Raw genomic sequence first — 20,553 nt, 5'->3', positions numbered from 1 at the left:
TTACTCTCTAAAAGCACTGGACCATCCCCAAGTGCTGTGAATGATCTTAGACTGAGGAGGCGTGGACTGCCCCATTCTCTTAAATGTCAGCGCTCAGAACAGAGCTCCATACCTTATTTTGACTCTCACTCTTGAGTTTTGGATCTTTCGGTTCAACCTATTTTTAATTGTAGTTTGTTATGGTATACAAAGACCTTTGTGAACAGCTGAAGTCCATGTGAAGAAGTTTGAACTATCATTAATCTGAGGTAAGTGTGCATATCTACTGGATAATGGCTTTAAAAATTATGTAGGGAACTTAGATAAAATTTTAAAAATTGTATTAAATAATTGGTATCTATGTATAACATTTGCTAGCTGTGTTAATTTTATATTTATATGATATTTATGTGAAATATTTTATAAAATGTAATATTGTATATTTTTATTAAAAACCTTAAAATAGCAAACTGTATATATAATTTACTATATATTAAATTTAATGTTACATTTCTTTCTTCATGTGAAAGAATGACTAAAGACGCATTAGCTGTCACTATCGTGGTCTTGTGGCTGCTCTGCAATCCGGCGAGGATCAGGGGAACCGGGGGATTTCAAGGCGCCATTCCTCACCCAAATAAATACAGCCCAAACCAGTCGGAACAGTCACCGCAGACACCGCAGGCCAGTTCTGGGGGAATGGGACCGCCTTCAGTCGGGGACGAGGTGCTGGACTCCAGCCAGGAGGCTTTACACGTAACGGAGCGCCGTTATCTCAAACTTGATTGGTGTAAAACGCAGCCGTTGAAACTGATGATTTACGAGGACGGGTGCCAGCCGCGCACCATCATCAATCGCTTCTGTTACGGACAGTGCAACTCATTCTACATACCTCGACACGTTTATCAGGAGGACAGTGCGTTTCAGTCGTGCTCCGTGTGTAAGCCGAAGAGTTTCACGACTGTCACGTATACGCTCACCTGTCCCGGGCAGATCCCAAGCACCAAAAAGAAGCGCGTGCGCCGCGTGAAGCAGTGCCGCTGTACTTCTGTCGACTTGGATTAAACTTGCTGACGTCATTGTTGTGGGCAAGTTGTGTGTTTGTGTGTGTGTGTTTTGTCTGAAAGTCAAGCTTAAATGCACTCCTATAGCTTAACAATGTAGGAGCCTGATCGCTTTGTTTCTTGCATCGTTGTTCAGTCATCAAAATGTGGCTTTTATATTGTGAAGAAATACAACTGATGCAATTAATTGTAGCCTACTATAAAACAAGTTGCATAAGTTATAATACTATAAAAAAGAGTGACATATTAAAAATATGCTTATATTATTTTCCACTGTGTGGATCAATGTAGATACATTTGTAATGTAGATACACTTGGGTGTAAATAGGTAATTTTGTAAAAACAACAACATTCCAATGTGTTTTGTCCTGGTCTTAATACAACACTGTAATGTGAAATGAATGAGGTGCCAAAGTTACAACCTTCTTGATCACTTTGAATTTCATGACTGATGAAGAACATCTAGGTGAAACTCTATTAATAATAAAGACAGAAAACATGTTAAATGGATGGAAATAATTGTTTTCATAACAATGATGTGTTTATTGCAAAAGGAACACTATTACTGGGATTAAACGGCAATGAGATGTGATGAAGCAAGATGGCTGTCATCAATACAAATGGGTGATGTTGTTCAAAATAAAACTGATAAGGATATTATTTTACATGTACATTATCTTTTGTAATATTATGTAATGATTTAATATGACAATAAAAAGTTACGCAATTTTGTTACTCAATATACAAAATAAAGTTACTGCTTTTTCCAAGTCGGATATTGCTGTTTTCAACATGTTTGAATGCTTAACTGTAATAGCAGATGGAGTTAACTTGTAATATAAACATTTCTTAAATGTTTCTCACTTTGAACAGCATTCATTCATATCTTAATCATAATCAAAGGGATCTTTGGATCATAAATGTGCAAGTGAGTGATTGGTTGTTGGGCTACACACAGGATCCAGTAATATGACAGACAGGCTGTCATCCTGTACAGTAACACATGCAGTCTGGAGAAAAAGTGTCACACAAGCAGGTGCGCTTCATTTTGACCCTACCAACAATGCAAGTGCCTGGGTCTTGAATATATATATATATATATATATATATATGATTCTCTTTGGAAATGGCAGATATGGTTAGCTGGTGGTCAGACTTGCTTCTTTCAGACGCAGTCTCTCTTTCTGTCATAAAGAAACATATAGAAACAAACATCATTTTGAAGTGTTATTCAGCTGTAAATGAATTATTCAGAAAGGTTTTAAAAATCTGGTTCATAAAAGTACAATAGCTACTAGTGTTTGCTTATCTATCCGCCACCCACACTTCATCAAAGATGAAGGCCGACGCTTACCAGTCCATTTGCATTGGCCCTTCTGGTCTCAATCTTTTTCTCTGCTGTCATGTTGCGCACAGACTGTTGGGCCTCTTTGATTCTGAAGTCAAAAAGAATGCAGATTGATTGCATTTTACTTATCCGTAATGTTTCAATTCCAGCAGGTTTTAATGCATGAAATTCAAAACAACAACAGTCATTAACAAAATTACCCTTAACTTGGTTGATGCTAGATCCTCAAGATGCTGTTAACTTCTCACCTCTGTTTGGATATGACCTTGTTCTCTCTCTTCCATCTGATCTTGAAGTCATTGCAAAATTCAAACCAAAGTGTGAAAACATAGCCTGGCACAGTCTCTTGCTCCCCGGAACGTGGCTTCAGCCCAAAGTACTCCACTAGGTAAGAGAAGCTGAGGAAGGAAAGACATGAAGCAAAGTTGGAGACAATAAGGAAATCAGGATGACCATAATTGTAAATTACCGTAACTTAATGTCAAAAATGTTTATGAAATTTGCATTTTTTGTAATAAGAGTGATGTGTCTGTACCTTTTATGTGCCGATATCACTTGGTGTTCCACAGCAATTAGCTCTTTTTGTGCTGTTAAATGAAAAGATGTGTATCAACATTTGAATTTAGATTGTATCATAATCAGTATTATATTTTTCATAAAGACTCCTGCAAATGGTTTCAATATTGAGAGCCAATATCTCTTCCATTACTTCAGGATCTTATTTTAAAAAAAAAATAATGTTCTAAGAACGTTTAGCTAACGTTTAGCTCATTTAGTTAGTTTCTTCTTACTTCTACCAAAGAACGGTCTCTGTTTCTAATAAACCATACAACTACTACTACTACTACTACTACTTCTTCGTGCGTATTCAACATAGTGACAATGCAAGCTGCCTCTAAAAACACAAGAACAACATAGCGACTAAACACGCTCTGTAGAGTGTTTGTCCATTTAGGGCTGCTGTAGAAACATGCCAGCGCATAATTGCGACTTGACATGGAGGGGGGACCCACGGTGTATGTGATAGAAATGGCTCATTCTAAGGTAGATTGGAACATAACGGTTCATTATGTAAGGTCTTTATGTGCCACTGAAAACATAGTTATGTATATTATATTGCATTTCTGCTAAAAGATCCTCCCAAATTTTACACGTTGCACCTTTAAGGGAACATTCCATTTGATCATTTTGCAAACATTATGGGAACGTTACTTTTGAATGTTCTCTGAATGTTCTAAAACAAGTAGTAACATTAAAAAAATGTTAGAAGAACATCCAACTAAAATGTTTCAGAAAAAAAAAAAAAACGTTACATGAATGAAGTGTGTATATATATATATATATATATATATATATATATATATATATGTTAGTGGAAAAATGTTTGCTCATTACTTTAAGAGAACCTTGTCAGAACCTTGCCAAAGTTCTGAGAACATTCCCTGTTAGCTTGGATTGCACTTCTTTGTCAGTTATGCTACATAACATTATGGTCCCAAATTCCTAGCCTTTCTACCAGGGCCTTTCTACCTGTGTTTCTCCTTTACTAAGAAGTCTCCTTTATTGCCAAAGTCTCTCTGATTCCTATCTCCGTGTCTGTCTTCTGAACTTGACCAGCTATCTTTTACAGGTAGGCAGTCACAGACACTTATCAGGTCCCCAAAAGGGCATACGGCAGATATTCTTCATGACTGCAGGATGTGTGCTGTCTTATCTGTGTAGTGGAGACAATCAAATAATTGTAGTAGGAAGAATGTGAGGAAAGGAAAAGCTTTGTTTTAAACTTGCTGCTATATACATAAACTACAAAAAGAGTAAATCTTATTTGTCTAGTTCACTATAGCTAGCATTGCCTCATCCAGCTGTTCTGTAGTGAATGACGACCAGTTTATATCTCCATATATCTGCCTCTATGATCTGCAAAACAAAACAATCCTGTATACAATCTAGGCAAACATTTGTACTCCTCTCCATCAATCTTCTAGAGAGGCAGGTCGTCTCAGAGACCAACTAGACTTTATATCTGAACAAGGTAGACGAGAGGGATTGGCTGATGTGACAGAGCACATAAATAGAAGACTTAAAAACTTTGAATACAGATCCTCTTCTAAAAGGTAATGTATCATAGCATAGCTCACCGTTGGCAATGAAAAAGTCCATTTTCTCCTTGAAGGGATGTATGTGCTCTTGAGAAGAGTTGGTACACACGGTTAGAACATCCTTTTCACAAACTGTATGAGACAAAAAAGAATAACACTGGGTTAGAGTAAAGTCCCCGACCAGGTCCAATTTTCAGAAGCCAGTCATTGTAAGACAAAGTTTACACTAACTTTAACGCAATATTTTATCCAAAAATAAACAGTCTTCTTTTCTGTTAGACCACCATGAGCGCTTACTTTTTATTCCAATAACCTAGATCCTAACCTAAAATGTAAATATATACTACCATTCAGAAGTCTGGGGTCAATAAGATTTCTTTTGAAAGAAATCAGTACTTTTACTCAGCAAGGATGCATTAAATTGATCAAAGGTCTCAGTAAAGACATTTATAATGTTACTAAAGATTTCTCTTTCAAATAAATGCTGTTCTTTTTAACTTTCTATTCACCAAATAATCCTGAAAAAAAGTATCACAGTTTCTACAAAAATATTAACTGTTTGCAACATTGATAATAAGAAGAAACATTTCTTAAGCAGGAAATCAGCATATTAGAATGATTTCTGAAGTATCATGTGACACTGAAGACTAGAGTAATGGCTGCTGAATATTCATCTTTTGCAATCACAGGAATAAGCTGCATTTTAAAATATATTAAAATAGAAAACAGTTATTTTAAATTGTAATAATATATCACAATATTACTATTTTTACTGTATTTTTGATTAAATAAATGCATAAGAGACTTCTTTAAAAAAAATATATATTTCAAAATATATTATTTGTGAAACTAATACAAAATATTTACTTATTTAAATGTAGTGTATGTGGCCATGTTTGTCACTCCACTCTTGCCACATTCTGATTAAGCACCAACTGCTTTTTTACCAGGAGTCCAACAATCATTTACAACTTCAGCTTAAGTTGGCTTTATCAGGTCATCTAAAACAACAGCTACTGCAGTCAAAGCCATTAGCACATCACTGATTACTTGCACATGGAATGAAAGCACTTTCTGCTGATGAAGCAAATGCTGTTAGTGCCTAATTATGACATCAGTGCAGTGAATTATGTCGATTACATCTGTAAAAACAATGGTTACAGTATACTGATTTTGATTTTGGTTAATGGGGGAATTTCCAAAGTCTAAAAACAAGCTGAGCATTAGACTTCTATGTATGCTGGATATTGTAATAACTGTATATATATATATATATACACACACACACACACACACACACATCGAACAGGCATAACATTATGACCACCTTCCTAATATTGTGTTGGTCCCCATTTTGCTGCCAAAACAGCCCTGAACCGTCAAGGCATGGACTCCACTAGACCCCTGAATCTGGCACCAAGATGTTAGCAGCAGATCCTTTAAGTCCTGTAAGTTGTGAGGTGGGGCCTCCATAGATCGGACTTGTTTGTTCAGCACATCCCACAGATGATCGACTGGACTGAGATCTGGGGAATTTGGAGGCCAAATCAACACCTCAAACTCATTGTTGTGCTCCTCAAACCATTCCTGAATCATTTTTTCCCAGCATAACATTGCCCGAAGCATCACACTGCCTCCGCCGGCTTGCCTTCTTCCCATAGTGCATCCTAGTTCCATGTGTTCCCCAGGTAAGCGACGCACACACACCCGGCCATCCACGTGATGTAAAAGAAAACGTGATTCATTAGACCAGGCCACCTTCTTCCACTGCTCTGTGGTCCAGTTCTGATGTTCACGTGCCCACTGTTGGCACTTTCGGCGGTGGACAGGGGTCAGCTTGGGCACCCTGACTGGTCTGCGGCTATGCAGCCCCATACAAAACAAACTGCAATGCACTGTGTATTCTGACACGTTCTTGTGCAATTTGAGCTACAGTAGCTCGTCTGTAGGATCAGACCACAGGGGCCAGCCTTTGTACCCCACGTGCATCAATGAGCCTTGGCCGCTCATGACCCTGTCGCCGGTTCACCACTGTTCCTTCCTTGGACCACTTTTGATAGATACTGACCACTGCAGACCGTGAACACCCCACGAGCTGCAGTTTTAGAGATGCTCTGACATCATGCTCTGTCATCTAGCCATCACAATTTGGCCCTTGTCAAACTCGCTTAAATCCTTACGCTTGCCCATTTTTCCTGCTTCTAACACATCAACTTTGAGGACAAAATGTTCACTTGCTGCCTAATATATCCCACCCACTAACAGGTGCTGTGATGAAGAGATAATCAGTGTTATTCATTTCACCTGTCAGTGGTCATAATGTTATGCCTGATCGATGTATACACACACACACACACACACACACACACACATATATATATATATATAGAGAGAGAGAGAGAGAGAGAGAGTGTTACAACTCCAGTGAGGTCCAAAACAGCTGTGAACCCCAATGAATTTCATTGTATGATGACTTTTCTCAAAATATCTTCTTTTGAAATTTAAATGAGGGTGAATAAATGATGACCTTTTTTCATTTGGGGGGGAAACTATCTCTTTAAACCCTTTTTGTTTGTAGGCAATGAACAAGAAAACACAATAGAGCTAAAGCTCCACCTGTGACAGAGTCAGAGGTTACCAAATGTCTTTTTTTCTTAGTAAAATCTGTTTTGATGCACCTCTGATCACATCTTCAGATAGTCACTGTACCACCCGTGGACGTACATAGCACTGTTTGTTCAACGTCCAATCAGAAGATCAGAGGAGCCAGTCTCCTTCCCCAGTCATAATACACCCTGATGGGAACCCCGTACTGTTGGATACGCTCCATCTGCATCTCACCCCGGATAAGGCTACACATACTACTGTTTTCATTGAGCATTTGTGTAAACTGTGAACACAGCTGGCAATGAAGAAGCAGTTATAAATCTTTTTCACAGCAATTCTACAAGAAATATCAATTAATTATAGTTTAGATTGATTAGATCCTCATATACTGTGTCCACCAAGGCGGCTCATAGCTACATTCAGGTTTTCTCAACTGTGCACCTTGGCGAGCCAAACCACTGCCACAATGATCTCAAAGAGATCAAAAAGATGTCTCAAACGCAAGCCAGATGAATCAGCTGTGGAGACTCAAAGCATTAGATGTGCTTCACAATGTTGTCATAATTGTCTCTGGAAAATAAAATCACAGGGACATTCCCTTTTTGTGTAGGCACACAGTGACTAATTTGATTAGTGCAGCACTTTCTTGCTCCGCAAAATTACATCGCAGACAAATGCGGTCACCTTGAGCAGCCAAAACCTCAGTGGGGCTGTAAGTAATTCGAAAGAATCTAACAAACACAGCATAAAAAACAAAGACATGATTCTCTCTCAGTCATGAGGGGAGTTCAAACAGCAGGACAAAAAAGGGAGAGCGCGATGGGCCAGATTTGGCAGTCTCTCCGTCGCCCGATAAGAAAGGCTTGTTGAGAGGTAAAGAAAAGAATCTCTGACACACATCTGCGGGGCCACACTGAACACGGACTGATACAGTGTAGCAGGAGAATGGCAGTGCATCTCTGCGCAGATAAAGCCCATCCCGCCAGCGATAAGCTGCTCTTCTCTCAGATTACATAAGCGCCAAAGCACTGTAGCCTTTGGCCCCTCTGACGGAGCTAAAGAATCACACAATGCCAGAGCATCTGATGGGCAGGATTAAAGTCATATCTAAAAGGCGCCATGGCAAAATCACACAGACTCCACTTCGTCTCTGCATCTGTGCGTGCACATATATACATAGGCAAACATGTCTCTATATTCCACCTGATCTAATGTGGTTTAATAATGAGTTGTTGCTAACAGATGCTGTAAAGTCCTCAGGATTCTGCTGGAGCCATGTTGCAGGATTGCAGCCATCCATCCACCCACCCAAACCCATGTAATCTTGCTTCTTTTGATGCCACAGTAAATCAGTGGCACGCTAAAATCGTTTCTGAAGACCTTGAGAGTGTTTTTGGTAATTCTTACCCGTCAAGTCTCTGTTCATCTTCCTGAGATCCTTTGAAAGGTCATCAAACTTCACTTGAGAGGAAAGGAAAACATCTTGAGGTTCAGGCAAAGGAAAGATGCTCTTTTCTGTCCCAGCATTCTGGAGAGAGATTGTATACATGATCGAGAAAGACTTAAAGATCTATGTTTTTAGAAGTTCTTAGAAATATTTGTGGTTGGTAAGATTTTTAAATGTTTTTGAAAGAAGGCTGCATTTATTTGATCAAAAATATAGTGAAAACTTGTCACAACTTGACAAAATTATTATTACAATTTAAAATATTTGTTTTCTAATTTCATATATTTTAAAATGCAATTTATTCCTGTGAATGTAATTTATCGCAAATCTTCAGTCACAGAAATAAAATTAAATTAAAAACACATTTAATTTCATATAGGATGAAAAATGAGTCACGTTACTGACTCTGAAAACAATGTGAACAGATGTAGATCTGCTGTGTGCATATAAAAAATTGCATGTGAAAGATTACGTTCATGCTTTACCTCATCAAAGTGACGCAGATAATAGGAAACAATGTAGTCCAACAGACTCATTTGATTTACCTGTAGATATATAGAGAATTATGTCAAAAAAGTACATCAATCATTACAAACTGCTAGCAAACAGAAAGAACAAATCGCATTGAGGCTCGGTGTGTGAGGCTATAGTGTTTGCACAGTGCCAAACATGGGCTCTTGAAATGAAGAAAATCTTTACCCTGCTCTTGACATCTTTAAGCTTGGGAAGAATCTCAAGCCCAAAGCCGTCGGCCTGTCCTCGAGCTCTGCTCCCTCCATTCATGTAGTTTCCCAGAGCAAGCACCAGTCCCATCACCTCCTTCACACTATCTTTCTCCAACAGATACTAAAACACAAAAGACACATCAACATTTATTTGTGCATTCATCACATGGAGATGTTGGAGATGTTGGAAACAAAGCAAGCACTTAGATCTCACTTGAATAAACTGGAAGGGCTGTTTTTTGCTCTTAAGAATGCCAGCGTCGATACTTTATCAAATGTTTGATAATATCTGAGGTCTGACCCCTTTGAAAGTGCCTTTGTACCTTGCAGACGTGGAGAATAATCTCTGTCTTGCGTTGTATGGAGGCAACGGCGTCAGTAAACTTCGACTGAAAAATTAAACAGTGAACTCGACTGGAGAACTCAGGGATCTGGGAGAGTTCATACAGGAACCTGTCAAGGAAAAGCAATGAACATCTGTCAACCTAAAGTGTGTAGTGTTGAAAACACTACTTTTTCTTCGTTTGTCCTCAAATGAAGGAACGTTAGAGAAGTATACATTGCAAAGAGCATATAGAAAGTGCCCTTGTAAGTGACAATTGACGTATCACTAGTCGCTAAATGCATAAAAAAGAGAGTTATCTGGTGTGTTTCTGGAATATCTCACTGTTCAGGCTTGTCCAGTAGTTTGACCTGCTCCTCGTCTGAGGTTTCATAGTGTTTCTTAATCTTCTCTAACTCCTCAGGCTGAGCTCTCTGGGAGAAACAGAACAGACGTATTCATATGAAAACTGACCAATGATACACACATAAACTTATGAAACCACACAGGACTATCAATTATTTAGTTATGTTGGAACTGGAGCTAGAGACAAGAAGGGTGATACAGAGTCTGCAGACTTTTTGTGCATTTTCTGAAGTGATTTTTGGGAGAAAGGTGAGGGTTGCTGTGAGACACAATGGAAGTTAATGTAAACATTAAAATACTCACTATTTCAATAGTTTAGCCACAAAATTTAAACAAAATGCATGATTTTAGTGTGGAAAAAAATGCTTATTAACCTTTTATGTGTAAAGTTTACATCCAACTTTTTCGCCATGACAACTCATGCCATAAACCCTAAAATGACTGTACAAATTATGATTTAAATAGCTTTACAGTTCACATATTACAATAGTTTAATAGAATAATTAATGTAAGTGCTTTGTTAACAATTATAATCTCTACATTTCTCACTCTAAAAACTGGCCTCATTCACTTCCATTGTAAGTGCGTCATCGTAACCTCCATTTTTACTATTTGAAAACAAGAAAACATGCAATGGGTGCGAATGTGTAGAACTTTGTGAATGCAAATCTACTGCTTTAGAGGCTGGGATTTAGTGTGGGCCTGTACATAAGTAAGTTTCCAATGTGGCAGGATACTTACATTTTCATACATGGCTTCAATAGCATCCAAGTCAACCACAGAATTGTCGAGATTCAAAACAGCTGTGTAATGAAGAAGTATTAGTCTCTAGACAAGAATACTGATTAGTTATTGGACATATTTGTGTCATGGATGTGATATGTGAATGTAAAAGTCTAAATATGTATTTGAAAGCTTTTTTTCCCCATTCACTGCTCAATTTACTGTAATCATCAAAAACATCTGCCTGTCTGACTCTGTTAAGGCAAGCTGTGATGAATTCAAGATTGTCAATGTGAAAAGTATACGTTTAGTAAGTGGGGCTGATATACATGCGAAAGAATATTTCTAGTGGTAAACCGCAAGACTAGTTTATTTAACAAACATACAGCCAATTTATCCTTGATAAGAGCTGGAGCCAATCACATTGTTGCAAGATATGTCTCTATACACAGAATTATTTCAACATCATGTCTTAGCTTGCCTTTCACTATCCAGGCCACACAAATATGTATCATTTAACATGTCTGTTTATTATTAGTGGAGGCAAAATTAGTCTGGACATAATAAAATGACACTCTGCTGAGCTGGTGGTTGAGTATTTCACAGTATATGAGGCTGTTCAATGTGATTTACCTTGCTGGATGTCCTTCATTTCCAGGTGGAGACTTGAGATTAAGATGCCCACAGCCTGAGAGCGCTTGCCATCCAGTAATTTAATGACCTAAAAAAGTTCAACAATGATGATAATAAAAAAAATCCAAATTCACAAGACAACCCACACTTCAAAATGACTTTGACCTTCTGCTTATACCACCATATGAATACAATGTTGTAAAGACTCATTCCTGTATTATGCAAAAGTGGAATGAATAAATAAAGAAACTTTGGGAAATTCCAAACCTCCATTATAAAATCCGCCTGCCAAAGGTAACAATGGCATGATCACATTTCATAAACAGATTCATTTATTTCAAATTATCCTCATTTTCAATATAATTATATCAATTTCAAAGGCAATTGTAGAGGCATTTGTGGGATCCTGATATTACGCATAAGCATTTGCATCAGATTAGTGGATTTTCAATAAAGTGACTGCACCTGACAAATGATGTTTCTGTATAAGAAAAGTAATTAGCAGAGGTGAATGGATGAATGCATCAGTTTTGCTAGTGTTCCAGGCATACATATAATTTAGAAGTGTTGAAAACTGCTCCACCTAGTGGACACTTCTCAAATCTGAATATTCTAAACTTACTGAGCAATGAATAACATTTATGCATTTTAGAAGATGCTTTTATCCAAAGCGACTTACAGAGCATTTTTTAAATTAGCTGAATCAAACACACAACTTTGCATTTACTATATAAATGTGTAGCAAACTACATTTGCTATATAGATATAAAAAGGCAAAAAAGCACATGTATAAAATGAATGGGACTGCCATTCAGAATAAGATCCTCTCTACGTCATGTCATTTTTCTCATCTTCAGGGAAGAGTGGTACCTTCCTGGCTTTGGTTTTCTTCTCATAGGCTTCGGATAGGGGCTTTCTTTTGGTGGGCGATGTGGCTTTAGCAAACAGTTCCGCAAACTCATTGGTGTTTATTATCTGTGGCTCTTCCAGGGAACTCCATAGCATATCATTCCTAAGAAAAGACAGAAAGACATGAGGAGAGATTTAATTTTTCTTCATTTTTTTTGGCATTTTCGACAGTTTCTGCTCAGTCTAATGCTTATCGAGATCAAAATCATAGTACAGGCCACCAACCAAAGCATTTCCTAACACTGGCATCTGTAAAAACCACATGTTACATGAGTTACGTGAGTTATTTACTGTTGCTGAGCAGCCTTGCCAGAAAGCAGGAAAAGAAAAAAATCAACAGGAGCAGAATGTGTGTAATCTGACTTGCTAAATTTTCTCTCCCATAAAAATAATTAAGGAGCCAGGACGACGGCGCACAGCTAAGCTTGACTGGGTTCGGCTTTGGCTTGACAAAATGCTCACGAAGAGAGCAGAAAGCTTTCATGAGGAGTCAAATAACATTGCAACAGCACAGAGGTGGCCGGGGAGTCGAATCCCACAGAAATCCACACCGCCACTAGAGGTCCTGGAAAGACTGCCGCTCAGCCTGTGGCTGGCCCCTCATGCAGACAAATGTCTGCAGTGGTCTGTCTTAAACTTCCCATGAGGTCTGACGAGGGAGAGTTGAAAATGTCAGCGTCACTTGTGGACATACATTGCGTGTTTGAGGAATCTTTTAATTGAGGAACAATGGAAATGTTGTTTATATGGCAGGGTGAATACAGGTAGAGTGGGATGATATGCTTTTTTTTTTTTTTAGTTTAAAGTACTTATTATCTATTTAAAAGCAAATTGTGTTTAGTGTTGTTATTGTTATCTAAAACTCTCTATAACTGAAATAAAAATAAATAAAGCCAAATATATATATATATATGTAGCCTATATATATATATATATGTAGCCTATATATATATATATATAAACTAATAAAAATGTCAAAAGCACGTAACAAAAGTACCAAAACTTAAACAAATATTAAAATAAAAAATTTAATATAAGCTATTTCAAAATATTAATAAATAAAAATAATCCTAAAACAACACAGATTGTATCAGTAAACCCTTTATCATGATAACTTAAATGGTCACCAGTGATGAATGATCAGATGTGTCCTGTTTTATTCAGCCTTTATGACATTATTTGACCATGACAAGGAAAAAGAAAATTCCTTTAAAAATATTTTAAAAGACTTACTGACCTTGACACAGTCATGAGGGGCCTTCTATAAAACATAAATAAATAAATATAAATTCTATAAAATGTTCCTGTTTTATGTTTATTATGTTTTTTTGGTCACATGCAATGACTTAAAATTTTATTTATTTTTTGAATAAGACATAATAAAATACTATGCCATACTACCTACTAGTAGTGTTGTCAAAAGTACCATACCAAGCCGGTACTGAAATTTTAAAAATGTGACGCTTTGAGCGCTGTTGGGTGGATTTGTAAACACCTCTGATTGGCCATCGTGTTCACGCGCTCATCAGATATGTCTGATTGGCTACGATGATCAAGGCACGGGAGCGTTTGAAAGCACACTGAAGTGTTTGAATTTGAAAGTGTTTTGAAAGCGAGAGCGTTTGAAAGCAGGCGTCTATCAGCGGACCTATGTAAGCTCTCGGTGAAGAGCATCATTGATGTCTATTTACAACATGTTTCTGAAGCACTGATCATTGTGGGCAATCACAGACATATCTGATGAGCGCGTGAACACAGTTGCCAATTAGAAGTGTTTATAAATCCGCTCAACGGCACTCAAAGCGTCACATTTTTAAAATTTCAGTACCGACTTGGTATCGTGGTCAGTACTTTTGTAGTCTCAACCTCAGACGTCACGCCCACAGACCATTGGCTGAACGTCTGATGCATATGGCACACTTATCTGGAAACACTTCAGGAGTTTTGAAGTCGTCATCTGGTTGGTTGAATTCTATAGGATGTCCGGGAGACGCGTGTGTCGCGTTCTTTAACGGTCCGCCTGGAAACAAATGCCGTGACGGTAAACCAGCTCGTGGAAGAAGAACGCTGTTGTGTTTACGCGGCTCCATTATTGCAGTAAACTTGTTATTGAATGAATAATTTACTAGATGCATGCCGGTCTGTTATTGTAGGGACATGGACCTTACATTTTTTAATGCCCTTAAACATGACGTGGAACAAAACGAACTGCGATTGGTTGCATTACATGTCAGTCAAACGTCCTCTTGGGCGGTCCCTGGCCAATGAAAGCTGGGATAGAGTCCAGATCTTCTGCCGTCATTCTGAAGGTCTGGCTATGTGAGACTAGTACTTTTGGAGTCTCAAGAATTTCATCCCTTTAATTAGTTTTTTTCTTTATTATAAGCATGTTTGACTTTATACCCCATAAAAACATGAAAATAGTTTTAACTGAGAAATTAAACAATTAAAAAAAGGTACATTTAAACAAATGTGCATCATGTCATTGTCCTAATTAAAACATGAGATAAGGTGAAGAGAGATACCTGTTATCTTGAATCTGTATTCGTGTCCAGTAGAGCGGTTTCATTGGACAGACTGGCTCCACTGAAGGTTTGCGAGGAGGATTGTCTGCTGCTGTACTGGGGAAGATACCAACTCCAAAAGGGAGATTAGAGGTAGAGTGGAGGACGGGTGGTGGCGGTGGAAGACCACATCCTGTCATGGGTGGAGGTGGCGGAGGAGGTGGAGGAGGCACACTTCCTGGATTATCCAGTGGCGGAGCAGGAAGTGGAGGTACATTAGGAGTACAAGGGCCAGGAGGAGGAGGAGGAGGAGGAGGAGGAGGAGGTGGAATCTTGTTTCTATCCATCTGTAACTGAGGTGATACAGGTGGGGCAGCTGGAGGAGGAACTGTCTTTTGTCTGCCAGTAAAGTTTTTTGTTGAGTTGACGTCAGCATTTTTAGGCAGGGGGTCAAGAGTCCTGCTCTGCGCTTCCTTGGCCTCCTCAGACCTGATGAATGTCTCTCTGTCTGTCTGAATGCACACAGAGTGGAAGGTCCGTGTTTTGATGTTGTCTTCAGTGGATACGGCAACATCTCTGTGATCTCTGTGAAGATCTTTGTCTTTCTCTCTTTGTAAGCTTGCAATGGTTGCCGCTAGTCTGGACAGATCCTCTTCATTCTTCTTTTGTAACCGGAAGAGCTCAAGTTTGAAGTCGGCCTGTGTTAAAGAGTCCAAACAACAATATACAGTATATATTTTCCAAGGGAATACATGAACTGATGAAAAAAGTATAACATTTCATAAAAAGTGTCTACTAAAGTAAATGTAAACATTTAGTAGTGTGACTCCTAGCAGATGACACATCTTTGAAATCTTGAGTGTGTTTTGCTTGCTTGCATACTGCAATGCATTTGCAAAAGCACTGATTCTGGAAACATACTTTTCCTGGGAGAGGTTTTAAATTCTTGATGCTATTAGTAAACTGTTTCCATTCAGTTGTAAAATACTGTTCTTGAGTTTCTCACCTGTAACTTCTCCACCTCTTCATTACATTCTCTTTTTAGCTGCAGAAGAGCAGCCTGATGCTCTGAGAACATAAAACAAGGACATCATTATGGCTAAACATATAACAAAACCCAATGAATAGTGCTAGAAACCACATAAAATAGTGCTCTACCTTATAATATATACAAATGTACAACCATTCAAACATTTGAGGTCGGTAAGAATTTTTTTGGAAGAAGCCTTTTATGCTCACCAAGGCTACATTTATTTGATTTAAAATACAGTAAAAACAGTAATATTGTTACAATACATATTATATAACAATAAATATTATTACAATTTTAAATAACTGTTTTCTATTTTAATATATTTTATAATGTAATGTATTCCTGTGATGGCAAAGCTGAATTTTCAGCAACCATTACTTCAGTCTTTAGTGTCACATGATCCTTCAGAAATAATTGTAATTTGCTAATTTTTAAAATTAAATTAAATTAAAATTTAAAAATTAAATTTATTAAAAAACCTTTCTATTATCGATGTTGAAAACAGTTGTGCTGCTTAATATTTTTGTGGAAACAGTGATACATTTTTTCAGGATTCTTTGATTAATATAAAAAGTTCAAAAGAACAACATTTATTTGAAATAAAAATCTTTTGTAACATTAAAAAATGTCTTTACTGTCAGTGTCATCAGATTTGGTCAATTTAATGCATCCTTACTAAATGAAAGTGTTAATTTCTTTTTCTTTTCTTTTCTTTTTCATTTTACTGACCCCAAACTTAATATCCATTGTAGATGTAAACTTTCCAATAGATGGCAGTGTTGAGACTGTAATATAGATATGATCACTGCCTTGTCCATGGGAAAAACTATTTGACTTTTATGTAAGATAACAAATTTCCTCAAGTATATTTAAGACATTTGACAACAACACTCTGAGTGTGTGTGCTTAGGTGTGTCTGAGGACTCCACACCCTTTAAATCTACAAGATACTGCAATACGGGCAATCCAACGGATGGTCAATAAGGTTTATTATAAAACTATAGTATTGAATGTAAACATTTATGTAGTTTTCAATGCAGCAAGAATAATGACTGCATTGCTGAGAAAACAAATATTCTTTCAAGTAACAAACAATTTTACATTGTATCCAAAGTAAGTTATTTCATCTGCAGAACTGCCCTTTAGGAACACATTTAGATTTAGGGTGGAGATGTATTGGAATTTGTTTGGACAGTGTTGTTCCATTAGATACAAAGGCAAATATTTGAATCAGAGCAAACATTTACACTTACTGCTTTTTTTTTGTGCTAATTATACAATAAGCCCTTACCAGCTTCCGTGTATTTTAGACCAATCTTCTCCTCCTCATTTTTCGGTTTTGGTGGAGGCCAGACAGTCTGAAGTCGCTTTGGGGTGTGCTCCTCACTCACTTCAGTCTAAGACACAAAAGAGTAACAATTAATGTGCATTGTACTGTTAAAATATGTTGAATTAAAGGACCTAATAAAAAAAAAGGATGCAGCATTCTCATGACCCTGCAGATGGATGAATAAAGAAAAACAAAATAAAAATAAATAAATAAAATAAAATAAAATAATCAAGATGCTGCATCCCCATGACCCGGCAGAAGGATGAATAAAATAAAATAAAATAATTAAATTTTTAGGTGCACATAAAGGAAGACTTTTCATATAAACTTTAAGTATTGATACTGAGATGCCACCAATGAATGCAATCATCATCACTTCATACTTTAGAATCCGTAGTTTCTTTGTTGTCTGGAGACTTGCTTGAGTTCCTGTCAAAGAAAGCTCTGAGGACATCTTTGTCCTTGTTGATCTTCTTCTTTACAGTGTCCAGGTCCATGCGATTTGAAGTCTCCTTCTTGGCAGTTTTAACTGTGAAGAAAGCCTTCAATGCACCTAAGGCTGTCTCTGCATTTGCAGATTTGTTTGTTTCTTCAGAATGGGAAACGACCAGCTCCTCTACAGTTGTTTCTGGCTTTTCCGCAGGTTCCTGACCGATTGGAGACAGTGGGGGGCTTGACATGCTCTCTTGCTTTTTCTTCCCTTCCCCCTTGCTGAGGAATTGGGTAAGCTGTTCCAGGAAGTCTCCCTTGACTTCTTTCTTGTTAGACTGATCAGTAAAAAGTCCTCGTTTGGCAGGGCTTTGGGGCTGCTCTGTAGTTTCTTTTTCCTCAAGTGCTTCTTTTTTGGGGCTGAGCAGCCCAGTGAAGAGGGACGACAGTTGGAGCGGTTTCTCTTTTACTGTAGCGGGGGAGAGTATGGTTTGGTCTTCTGTGGTCTTCTCAGTGGAAGATGAATCTGTATCTAACACAGTGTCTTCTTGTATTATTTCGTCCTCATTTCTCTTCATTTCTGCCTCGGTATGCACTTTCGTCTCCACCTGAATGACTGAAGGAACCTGTTCTGGTTCTGAATTAGTCTTATTATCTAGCTCAGATGAACTGGAATTGTGTTCTTCAGTGTCACAGAGGTCGGAACATTCTAAAATCTCACCTCCAGTCTCAAAATGTCTTATTTGGTTCTCCTGACTTGAGGTAGGTGGATGGATCTCCACAAAATTGCTGTCTGAACTTGTGCTGCTTCCATTGAATATAGCTTGACTACCTGCAGTCTCATCTCTCAGATGGACCTTTTCAGTATCATTACACGATCCTGCAGAAAGAGCTTCAACACGTGTAAGGGTGATGACCACAGTTTTGGCATTCAAAGGTGAGTTTGAGGAAAGAACCTTTTTATCAGTGAGACTATGAACTTCACAATGTGCTAATGTGGCCTGAATGTCCATGTTTGTAGATGCCCTGTGGTTAGTCAGAGTTTGTTCATTTACACCAGCTTTGGCTACCTCTGGAACATCTGCAGTGTTTTGAAGATTTCTATCAGACTCTATTTTGCTCTCAGAAGCAGATACTTCCTGGTGACATTGCATTGAAATGTCATTATTGTTATTTGTGGATGAATTCAAAGAATTTGTTATTAAAAATTCAGTCAGATTATTTCTGCTTTGAGTGTCTGTAGGGACGTCCTGACAGACTCTGTCCTTCAATGGTTCTTCCTCAGCAAACAGCTCCACATTGCTGGAGATATCTAATTCCATAACAACCGTCTCATTTGCAGATGTGTCATGACTGAGTCTGTGTTTCCTCATATTCTTATCATTGCTTTTTGAAACAAACTCTTGATCATTGTCTAAAGATTTTTCTCTGAAAACAGGGTCTGTATTATCCACTGAACCAATTGCTGAATCCTCAAGTTGTTTATCCAGTCTGTTAGCACTGCCACTGACTGAGACGTCGCTAAGTGATTTAGACGGTGTGTCAGCTTGACCATCTGTTACATCCTGGTCAGTCTGGCGCACTACTGATGTTTTATTGTAATGATCTCTCTGGTGCATAACATTGAGGTCCAAGTCCACTTCCTCCTTTTCTGAAGAAAAATCTATTTCATTAACATTCTGATGCTCTGATCTGTTGATATGGTCCTTTGTCCTGTCTTCCTCAGCATTTGTATGTAAAATCTTAACAATTATAGCAAAATCCTCCCCTTGATCATCGAAACCATCCTGCCTTTGAACACCTTTTTGTTGACCATTAACTCCTTCCTCAGTCAAAGAGCAAAAAGAAGTCACATCTGGACTCTCCTCAGTCAGTGTTTGGAGTTCATGTTTTTCATGGTGAGTAAAAAAGTTTGTTAATTTGTCAAAAAACGTATTGATGGGCTTACTCTCCATTTCCTTCCAGTATGTTTACAGTCTCTTTAAGATCAAATTTAGTCAGTATTCAGACAAGCATATATAAAACCAGAAACAAAGTCAAAATTCAAACTATAGTTAAAACTGATGTGTCTATGTTTGCAGTAACAAAAAATCAAGGTTCGTTCCACTAGCCTTCCCAAGTCCATTCACCCAAACCTGAATTTCCAGCCCTTGTGCTGAACAACCATTGACAAATTATGAGTAAGTTCCATTTATTGTCTTCTACTGGATTGAAAAACTGTTCCATTTTACTAAAATAATTTGAGGTTGGTTTAAGTCTAATGTCTTTTTTTTGGTAATATGTTGTCCTTACATGAAGTTTCCAGAATCATGGATGCCAGGAAAATGTGCATTAAAGACCAAAGATGCTGTTCTCAGACTCTCATTACAGGAGAGCTGAAGAAATGGAAGAAAACATTCCGCAACGACATTCCAAATAGTGCCATAATGCAGCTTGCTCCATTTATCCCGCCTTTACTTTCTTTTTAGCCTCTTCGTTTTTTTCCATGTTGGATTTTGTAATGTCTACTTGCTCTTAATCCACAATTTGCAACAAAAGTGCAGACGCCAAAACATTAAATCCTGAGCTACGAATACAGGCAGTGAGTGCTCCACCCACTTATTTTCTGCCACATGACTGGATTTCTGGTCCCACTCTCAGTCATCCATATGAGGAAGAAGTAGCATCCAGTACCACACCCAGAAGAGCAAACAAAACTCCAGTAAGAGTAACTGTCCAGTCAAGACAGTCTATCCTGCTTCAGTGCTTCTGTATGGCTGGATATCTCCTTCTGTCCACTTCACACTGGATAACATCACATTAATCACCACGATTAACCTGTTAACCCCTCCTACATCCTTGTTTTGTCACCTATGGTTTTGTTTGTAGAGACTATTCCTGAAACCATCACAGGTATGTATTTACTACAGTAATCCACAAGGAAAGAACAATGTAAATAGAGATTCTTTAGCATGCTTTAAATAAAAAACCTAATAATAATAATAAATTTAAATTTTACATCACATGAAAATATATATTATAGTTTTTTGTTCTGA

At 37.8% G+C, this 20,553-nt stretch overlaps 2 protein-coding genes across 5 annotated transcripts in view; one reads left to right on the top strand and one right to left on the bottom strand.

Moving 5' to 3' along the window:
- The first annotated feature begins 60 nt into the window (after window positions 1-60).
- On the top strand, window positions 61-1,816 carry grem1a (gremlin 1a, DAN family BMP antagonist). Its single transcript, XM_051876210.1, has 2 exons — window positions 61-248; window positions 510-1,816. Exon 2 carries the CDS (start codon window positions 511-513, stop codon window positions 1,042-1,044), a length of 534 nt encoding a protein of 177 aa, XP_051732170.1. The 5' UTR covers window positions 61-248; window position 510; the 3' UTR covers window positions 1,045-1,816.
- fmn1 (formin 1) overlaps window positions 1,550-20,553 on the bottom strand; it is a 31,216-nt gene continuing 12,212 nt past the window's right edge. For 2 of the 4 annotated variants that reach the window (XM_051876207.1, XM_051876208.1), the window contains 16 exons: window positions 17,051-17,156; window positions 15,733-15,794; window positions 14,748-15,424; window positions 12,184-12,325; window positions 11,314-11,401; window positions 10,699-10,760; window positions 9,937-10,025; window positions 9,593-9,722; window positions 9,244-9,390; window positions 9,030-9,089; window positions 8,505-8,625; window positions 4,530-4,622; window positions 2,927-2,978; window positions 2,640-2,789; window positions 2,398-2,479; window positions 1,550-2,227 (listed from right to left, as the gene is read on the bottom strand). In XM_051876207.1, the coding sequence (XP_051732167.1) occupies window positions 2,183-2,227; window positions 2,398-2,479; window positions 2,640-2,789; window positions 2,927-2,978; window positions 4,530-4,622; window positions 8,505-8,625; window positions 9,030-9,089; window positions 9,244-9,390; window positions 9,593-9,722; window positions 9,937-10,025; window positions 10,699-10,760; window positions 11,314-11,401; window positions 12,184-12,325; window positions 14,748-15,424; window positions 15,733-15,794; window positions 17,051-17,156 (2,106 nt within the window). In that variant the 3' untranslated portion in view covers window positions 1,550-2,182. Of the gene's footprint in view, window positions 2,228-2,397; window positions 2,480-2,591; window positions 2,790-2,926; window positions 2,979-4,529; window positions 4,623-8,504; window positions 8,626-9,029; window positions 9,090-9,243; window positions 9,391-9,592; window positions 9,723-9,936; window positions 10,026-10,698; window positions 10,761-11,313; window positions 11,402-12,183; window positions 12,326-14,747; window positions 15,425-15,732; window positions 15,795-17,050; window positions 17,157-17,472; window positions 20,339-20,553 lie in introns of those variants that run through there. The other 2 variants (XM_051876206.1, XR_007926936.1) reach the window with 2 other exon arrangements.

The sequence above is a fragment of the Ctenopharyngodon idella genome, chromosome 20 (assembly GCF_019924925.1).
Source record: "Ctenopharyngodon idella isolate HZGC_01 chromosome 20, HZGC01, whole genome shotgun sequence".
NCBI lineage: Eukaryota > Metazoa > Chordata > Actinopteri > Cypriniformes > Xenocyprididae > Ctenopharyngodon > Ctenopharyngodon idella.
This window is presented reverse-complemented; position numbering and strand designations above follow the sequence as displayed.